The 9,144-nt window shown below is 33.5% G+C and overlaps 1 protein-coding gene across 1 annotated transcript in view; it reads right to left on the bottom strand.

Annotated features, from left to right (window-relative positions):
* The window catches only part of LOC117180362 (voltage-dependent calcium channel type A subunit alpha-1), a 617,877-nt gene that overhangs the window by 299,638 nt on the left and 309,095 nt on the right, over nucleotides 1–9,144 (bottom strand). Inside the window, exons 17-18 of the mRNA XM_033372824.1 lie at nucleotides 8,055–8,165; nucleotides 5,424–5,534 (exon numbers count right to left, since the gene is read on the bottom strand). Coding sequence (XP_033228715.1) covers nucleotides 5,424–5,534; nucleotides 8,055–8,165 — 222 coding nt within the window. The remainder of the gene's footprint in view (nucleotides 1–5,423; nucleotides 5,535–8,054; nucleotides 8,166–9,144) is intronic.

Genomic DNA, 9,144 nt, shown 5'->3' with positions numbered 1-9,144 from the left:
AAAAATATATGTGTCTCAATTTTTTCTAGTGTCGAATAGTCTTAGTTATTGGCCGTTGAAAAGCAGTGTACCGGTAGTGGCGTTTTGGCCGTTTAAGGGTTACCGATCATAAAATCCAACATTCTTAAATATTCAGATGATTTGAAGCTCTTTAGAACTATAGCGAGCTATGTAGACTACGATGTACTTAAGTCTAATCTAGATAGCCTCTTCCAATGGTGCAATGACAATAAATTGCCTTTAAATATGAAACAATGCTGCGTCATAACTTTTTCGAAGCCAGACAGCCCAGTTTTCAACGACTACAAGATTAACATGACCCCTCTGTAAAGGGTTTTCTCCATTCGTGACTTGGTCTTCTCTATGACCCCAAACTTCTTTTCGCATATCAAATTCAAGCAATAGTATCCTCTGCGTCGAGGGCGCTTGAGTTTATAATTCGTTCTACCAAAATATTTTAGTGACGTTTTCGCTATTACTATGCTCTATAATGCTATATTAAGATCAAAGCTAGAATATTGCTCTATAATCTGGAACCCGATACATGCAAAATACATCACTCAGGTTGAGAGTGTCTAAAAAAGATTTATTATACATATTATATTACTTTTAAACGAGACAGAATCCACCCCCATCGAGGCTCGGACTACCTAGCTATGTGTGTGAGATTTTATTTCCTTGCACTGCCTGAGCGTCGTATTCTTGCCGCATGTTTATATATGTTTAAGAGTTTACGATCCGAAGTAAACGTACCTTCTATTTTACAACAAATATTGTTAAGGTTCCTCGACCCAATACTCGACATTATGTTCCTTCTATACATCTACAACCAAAGTTGCTATAGTTCAGAGGGCACCTATTCATTAAATGTGTATTAACATAAACAGACTGGTTACTGGTTACTGTAACTCAGGCTAGAAATGCGTTATAATACTTTTTTTTTTTACATATTATTGTTCATCCTTTTTAGAAGCGACGGCCTTATACTACACGACAACTTAATTTGATTAGTTTGTTTAACTTTTTGAACACTAAAAATATATTTATTTTCGCTTTTGAGCTGTATACGCATAGATTTAATTTTCTTTTTTCTTGTAAGGTGTTAATATGTCTTGTTATCATGTTCCCTTTAAATAGCTGATTTAGGTCGCGAGAAATGTAATTGAAATAAATAAATAAATTTTAAAAAGATTATTACCTATGATTTTAAATTTGATATTCTATTTATATTAAATTTTCAAGAGACGTCGTATCTCGCTCACGGTTCCAAAAGATGTCACAACTAGCTTGTGATTGAACAGACGTAGTATTTCGCTCGCAGATCCAAAAGACGTCGTATCTCGTTGACCACCCAAGAGACGTCGAGCCATTCTCGTGCTTCAAAAAACGTCGTATCTCGTTCACTTTTCAAAAGAAGTCGTGCCTATTTCGCGGTTCAAAAAACGTCGAAACTCGTTCGCTATTCAGAAGACGTCGTACCTCGTCCGCTGTTTACGAGACGTCGTATCTCGTTCGCAGTTTAGCAAAAACGTATCTCAAAAATTTACAATTTTTCAGCCTGTATTAAATTTTCAATAAAACGGTACACTATACTTTATTTTAAAAATAACTTATAAAATATTTGCAAATAATTATTTAAAATTAATTATGCTGCTGACAATGACGAATATCTTCCAAAAGAAAACAGAAAATATATTTATGAAAACCATAAGGCTATAACTTTACATAGCTGTCGATTAGGGACTGCAGCTAAAAGTGCATGCTATATTTTTTCTTTTTTTTAAGTAACTAGTACACATTAAAGTGTCCAGGATCGTCGAATACGGAACCCAGTTGGTGCGCTATATATTTTTTCTATTTATGTACCTGGTATGTAATTAATCTGGACACAAAAACTTGACTAAATCAGGGCCTGTAAATCGCAACGGCTCATATCCCGAACCCAAAAATTTTGAACACACTATCCCCTTACCCGCGAGCCCCAAAAAACCAAGCCCAAAAACCCCAATCCCGTTAGCCCCAAGTATACAACCCCCAAACCCACTAACTCCAAACACACAAACCCTAATTATACAAACCCTAAGCCCACCAATTCCAAGCCCATAAACTTCTAGCCCAGAAAACCTAAGCCTACAATTCCCTAACCAGTAAACCCCAAGCTCACCAGTCACAAGATCACAAACACCAAGTCCACAATTCCAATTCCACAAACCCTAAGTACACAATCCCTAACCAGCAAACCCTTAGCCCGCCAGAGAAACGGATAGTTTTCGTCTCAGAAGAGGGGTTTTTCGGATACTGTTCACCGCTAAGCGATTTTAGCGATACTCTTAGCGGGTAGTCGGCAACTTCGATACTTTTCGTCTGCAGCTCGCTCAACGAATGTTTTTCGTAACATGAGTTCGAATCGGAGTTTTTTTGGGTGAACAAATCCTCATTTTGTATTGGGTAACCAGTTTCTTGATTTATTTTCTACATTATATTCAATTAAATGTAAGTAAATAATCTTACAATTACATACCAGGTACTTAAACTAGAAAAAAACATATAGCCAACCTGGATACTTGGATGCATACTAGTTACTTGAAAAAGAAAAAAATTATAGCATGCACGCTAAAATAAACCTAAAATAATAGCGTGTCAGCAGCTGGAGTCCGTAATCGGCCACTATGTAAAGTTATAGCCGTAGGGTTTTCAGAAATATATTTTGTATCTTATTTTGGAAGATATTCTTCATTGTCAACAGCATAATTAATTTTAAATAATTATTTACAAACATTTTATAAGTTATTTTTTAAATAAAGTATATTGTACTGTTTTATTGAAAATTTGATACAGGCTGAAAAAATATAAATTTATGAGTTACGTTTCTTAAAATGCGAACGAGATACGTCTCGTAAACAGCGGGCGAGGTACGGGGTCTTCTGAACAGCGAACGAGATACGTTTTTTCAACCGCGAAACAGGCACGACGTCTTCTGCACAGTGAACGAGATACGATGTCTTTTGAACCGCAAGAATGGCACGACGTCTCTTGGCCGGTGAACGAGATACGACGTCTTTTGGATCTGCGAGCGAAATACTATGTCTGTTCCACCACAACGTAAATACCACATCTATTGGAACTGTGAGCAAGATACGACGTCTCTTGAAACAAAAATCAGACACTACGTTCTTCCACTCACCCGTCGATATATAGTCGTTATTTGATCGATTTTTGCGAAAATCTTTTTTTTTCATTATTCTAATTTTCTTGGTTTCTATCAAGTATGCGATAACTTTCAACCACCTCACGAGATGCGGAATAGTCCGCTTTGATCTAATTCATGCATTTATTTTGCGGAATTCTACGGTTACCGGAAAATTAGCAAAATCCAAAATAGTGAACGTAACATATATGCTACACCAGGCACTAAAGGTTAATAGTTTAACCACTTTATTAAAAATTCATTTTTTGTTTCTAAAAGATTCATCATTTTAGTTAAAAATTCATCTTTTTGGTTAAAAAATTGTTTTTTTTTAAATTTTTAAATTAATTTGTTCAATTAAAGATATTTTTTTTGTTAAAACTTTATTATTTTAGTTGGATATTTATCTAATTAATTGGTAATTATATTTTGTTAAAAGTTAATTTTTTAATCTGTTTTTGGTTGAAAATTGATCTTTTTTAAGTATAACATATTTTGATTGCAAGTGACATATCGTTGAAATCGCAAAAAAAAAGATTCCGCATATAATACTTTTAACTGTCTGATTGCAAAATTAAAATATTTTTATTTTTGTGTTTTATTCCTCATTAGGACAATATCCTTCCTCTCTCCCGCTGGCAAGTTTCGAGACAGCGCTCGAGCTCAGTCAGCGACGTGGGGGGAAGTCGAGTGGAGTGGATAAATCGAGCATGTAGACGGCGATAAAATGAAATTCGCCTGTTTAGAGTTTAGGTAGGTCGGAGTATAATTGACACTAAAATTTACAAAGAAAAAGTTGTAATTTTAACCCTGGAAAACATTAAAGCCATAAATTGTCAATATAATTTTCTTTAAGAGAAATTCCGTATATTTATAAAGACTCACATTTTTTGTCTGAAAACAAGTCTACCTGGTTTTTTCATGACACATCTACCGCTAAAAATGCGAGAGAGGTCTATTTATCTTCAATGTGTCGCTAGTGAGACGAAATCAGACATTATGGTATTGAAGACATAGTAAAGACATTCAAGACAAAATCAAGACCAAATATTTTTACCTGGGTACTCTGAGCAACGCAATGCAAAAGGTTTCATAAAAATCCGTTGACGGTTGCCAGGTTTTGAGCAATTTCATTTTTAACATCTAATTCGACTACTCTAAATGTTGATTAGTAACATTAGTGTAAATGAATTTTACGTTACGTTCCTATTTGGAAGAATGAAAATTTTTTCAAATACTAATTTAGATAAATTCAATTAATTTCAAAGATAAATTATGACAAATAACCTTTCGGAAAAATTAAAATTATACCAAATAGTAATACGGAGAAATAAGAATTAGAGTAAATGGTAATTTGGAAAAGTTTTTATTCGGTTAAATGAATTCCATTAAATTAAAGATCACGGAAAGCAGAATTTGATCAACATTAATGCGCCTCCTATCTGTGAATTTATAGAAAACTTTTCAAATTCAATTAAGGATTTTACGATAGGTCTTTCAAAGCCTACGCCAGTGTCGGATGCTTTAAATATATAGCGCAGGATGGTGCTGGTAAATTAAATCCGAGAATTTGTCGATAAGTATGATATAGCTTAATCGAAAATCATCGATTACTTTGGCGAATTAATTAAAGAGCACCAGAAAATAAGTTCTAAAACATGCACTGCATGCTTGGTTTGAGCAAACAGCCTCCTTATTGAATGGATAATTCAAGTTATAAAATTATCACTTGCGGCTGCGTTGGCGTAATTTGTAGTGCACCTTATATATATCCAGACCAATTGGGTTCAAGGCTAATTCAGTGGGAATTACTTATAACTTAAGTTCTCGCCTTTTTAATCAATTCGCAAAATTAATCAAGACTTTCTGATTCAGTGGGATCCACCTTATCCAAATTGGCTATGAAAAAATTTACTAGTGCAGACATCTGCTATATTAAATTTAAACCTTAAACACCATACTCATCACATCAGCTTTGACATTTTTCCCCCATTCTATGGAAAATTTGGCATTCAACCACCTATAGCTGAGTCTTTTTATCTGACTATTTGCTTTGGGTAAACAGAGGTTTTAAATCATCGTTAAATAAACATATATTTTTTGTGTGTACATATATATATATATATATATATATATATATATATGCATGTGTGTGTGCGTGTCACATTACACTACCTATGAATTATAATATTAAATGTATAAAAAAGTGAAATGGTGAGTAAAGGCTTTCTTGTACCTTGCATCCGAAGGCGATGAGTTTAAGGATGCACTCAATGAGGAAAAGTAGGGTGACGATCAAGTTCACGATGGTCAAGCTGTCCAAAAGAATAGGTGGCGCCTCGTGATACTAAAAAATACACCCAACACATAGACGTAACACACCGAAGTTAAGTCTGAATTTAGTTTTCTTTTTTTGTTTTCCACAAAGTGCCCTTCTAAGGAAAAGTAATTCTCCGCTTTAAAGCTTTACAACTCAAAAATTACAGGAAAAAAGTGATTTAGTTTTGCACGGCATTTCAAAATATTAATTTAGATGTAATTTATGAGAGAAATAGATTTCTTTTACATCTGGGGAAATTGACAAGTTATAAATGTAGGTGAACGACCCTAATTCATCTAGAAGATGTCTTATTTATTAGGTTCTCCTACCTAAATTTAAAATTTAAATGTACAAATATATCCGTATATATCATTTAAAAAGTTCTATAATCGATGCCTAGAATTTACAGAAAAAATTGAACACAAAAATGAAACAGAGCAATTAAAGTCTTTACTGGAATTTCCCTTTATAATTTAAAGAATCTCGACAGAAAATGTTACTCTTAAAAGTCACTAAAATCCGTAAAAGTGATTTTAAAGCATAAAGTCAGTACTTGTCTGTAAAATAATCAAATGTCTATTCATCCTCCCTGGCCAAGGATAAAGTTGACTGACTGCCATCTCTACTCGCTCCTATCACAACTGACCATTATATACATTTTTTCTTCATACAATAACATGCAGGACGAAATTGAACAAAAGTCATCGCCTTCCTTAATCAATATGATTATTGCTATCGATCAGCCTGTTACATGTACTGACATTCGATACAATCATGCAGGGAGTAAAACACATATTACGTGCAGTGATTGCGTGTTAATTTATTAGGCAGAGATCGTGCAGGGACTCAGAGCATTATGATGTAGAACAATTTTGTTGTAATGTTTTGCTAGGTTTTGTTTGTAGAATGGCTGTGAAATTTAAAGAGAGAGTAATATTAAAAGTTAGAAGAGAAAGTTTGATAGACTTGAACCGTATATAAAATGTTCTATAATGAATTGACTAGTTGTGAAAAACTGTTTAGAGATGTGTGACATTTTGCGTATTATACTATGCAAGTATATTGTGTTTTTCTAATCGAAAACCAGTGTTTGATGATCGTTTCTTAAAAGTTTAATACGTCAAAATCTGTTTAGGGAAGAAACCAAACTGTGGATTATTTTTAAGAATAAAATAAATTAAAGGGGGGGGGGGGGTAAAAGTTTCAGCGTAAAAAACAACACTCCACTTTTGAATTTTTTTAAGAGTAAGGGTCGAGCAAATGTATTTAAACTTTCTGCAGATTATCAAGTTTACTTTGGGAATATTCTGTAATTTTTTCATTTGAAAATATTTAAAAACAAGCCGGTGACAGAGATTGTCGAAGAACGTCTTGAAAAAAAAGAATTTGCGGTGTTCACTGTGTCTCGGTCAGAAATTATCTAAATTCAAAAACCATTTAAATTTAGTCAAAGTATCATCAAATTCTCCCCCCAACGTGCTCTGTTTTTTGCATTAAAATGTTGTTGGTGGTCATCTAAAGTGTACTCTGCTATTTTCCACGAAAAATTCCACAATTTTGGGGGTGGAAAACATCCTTAATGTAAAAAAAAATTTTAGCTAAACGTTGTGGGGAGGTATTTTATGTGTAGAAAATGTGTACCAAGTTTTCATTGAAGCGGTAAAGTAGTTTTGAAATGGCAGTGAACACGGACTTTGAAAAAGTAGTTTTGAGAAAAACGCGTTTAAAGTTTTGGAAGCCCGCAGCTGTCAGAGCTGTAGTGTTAGAAGACAGGAGACAAACTAAACAATAACTTCGAAAGTTGTGCTCAGATCGACTTAAAATTTCGGGAGTATATTCTTGAAATTTTTAACAATAAGAAAAGAAAAAAAAAAGAAAAAATCGATGTTTTGAAAGTGCAAACCTTTACCCCCCTCCCCCTAAATAAAATGCATTAAAATACTGGTAAATACACAATTATGCCACTGAATTGCAATATCAAAATTGGATTTCTTTTTCTGCATTTTATCTATCATTATAAAAATGTTATTTCATTGTTTTTGTATTGATAATAAATCTGATTTAAATAACGCTCTTGTCGAATCCTAAAAGAAATTAAAGTAAAAAAAATGTTCATTCATGGCGGTTCCATCACCGCACTAAAGTTTTGTTAATGATTATGTTTACAGCTTAGAAATATTTTAATTTCTACGAATACGATACTACGATATATGAATATATCGCATTGCCTAAGTTAGGTAAGCAAATTATTTAAATGGTAAAGTTATACTAGCTATTTCTCTTTAAGCAAATGCTCTAGATGTTCTCTACTAAGCAAAACGTACCAAACTGAAAGTAAGACGATTTACGTGACGTTTCCTTATTTAAAAACGAAAAATTGTTTTACTGTTTTTAATAAAGGATGTTGACTGTATAGAAAAGTCAAACCTCTGATTGGCGAGGCGTTAATGGTGAAAGGTTGAAGGAAAAGTCACGCAATCGTGAAATTAGATACTCCCGCAGTCGTGAAGCATCGGGTAGGAATTTCACGCTGGGATTTTTCCTTACCCTTACGCCGAAAGCGGCTATCTTCAGAATGCACTCGATGGTGAACATCCCCGTGAAGCACATGTTCATGTACTTCAGTGTATTCTTGTACAGGTCGCTCTGCCGGTGGTACTGCAATGCACACACTGACAAACACACGACAGACAAACAGAGGCACGTATGGACATACAAGCCTACTGAATGTCAATTACGAGAATAATAGGCCAACAAAAATACTTTTTCTGAAAATTTTGTCTCTTCATTTCATATAATTTAGGGATCTCAGAGGTATTGTAAATACTGAAAGAACAATTTAAAATAATACGATATAGGAAAACAGGATTGTGATGATTAGACATTAAATTTGTCGTAGGTAGGTCGTTCTAAGGACGTTCCTAGGATGCAAAAGCTTATCCGAAAACTGTGTTATGGATGTGTCATTGTTCTCAGGCATAAGACATTTAGTAGGGCCAAGCGAAAAGTTTTTTTTTCAAATTCGAAGGCTATCTGGATTTTCTACAAAAAAATTGCAGGTGGAAAAATATATACCTTGTTTTCGCGTATTTATGATAAAGCTCACAATAATGAATAACAGTGAAACTTTTACTATTTTTGTATGCAATCAATTGTTTGATAAATGAAAAAAGTTTTAAAAAAATTAGTTTTACAACTATAGTTATCTTCCAAAAACTATGCAGCAATAAGAAAATCCTCATAATAGATGCCCTGAAGAAGTGAGTTGCAACATTTACGAAATGTCGGAAAAATTCGTAGTTTTGTACACGATTGGAACCCGAAATATCCATTTTTATCCAAATCCTCATACATCGTAAAATATCTTTAAGCTTGAAAAAAGAAGAAAAATCCTGTTCTTCACTTGATTAAATAATATTGTTCTTATTGGTAATGATTTTTCCCTTGATCAAAAACGTTCTAGAAGTTATTTACTTTAGAATTCTGAACTTTCATCGGAAACGCTAGATTTTCGATTTTTTCCTGTGATAAAATGAAGGATAAAATGAAGTTTTTTGAAAAGTATTACCTTAATTGAGTGATTCGTTAACAAAATAGAATCATTCAAATAGCACTGATCGAGCGCGTGAGAGGTGAT

Source organism: Belonocnema kinseyi, chromosome 9, assembly GCF_010883055.1.
Source record: "Belonocnema kinseyi isolate 2016_QV_RU_SX_M_011 chromosome 9, B_treatae_v1, whole genome shotgun sequence".
NCBI classification, from domain to species: domain Eukaryota; kingdom Metazoa; phylum Arthropoda; class Insecta; order Hymenoptera; family Cynipidae; genus Belonocnema; species Belonocnema kinseyi.
Note: the sequence above shows the minus strand (reverse complement) of the source record. Positions and strands in the feature narration are given on the sequence as shown.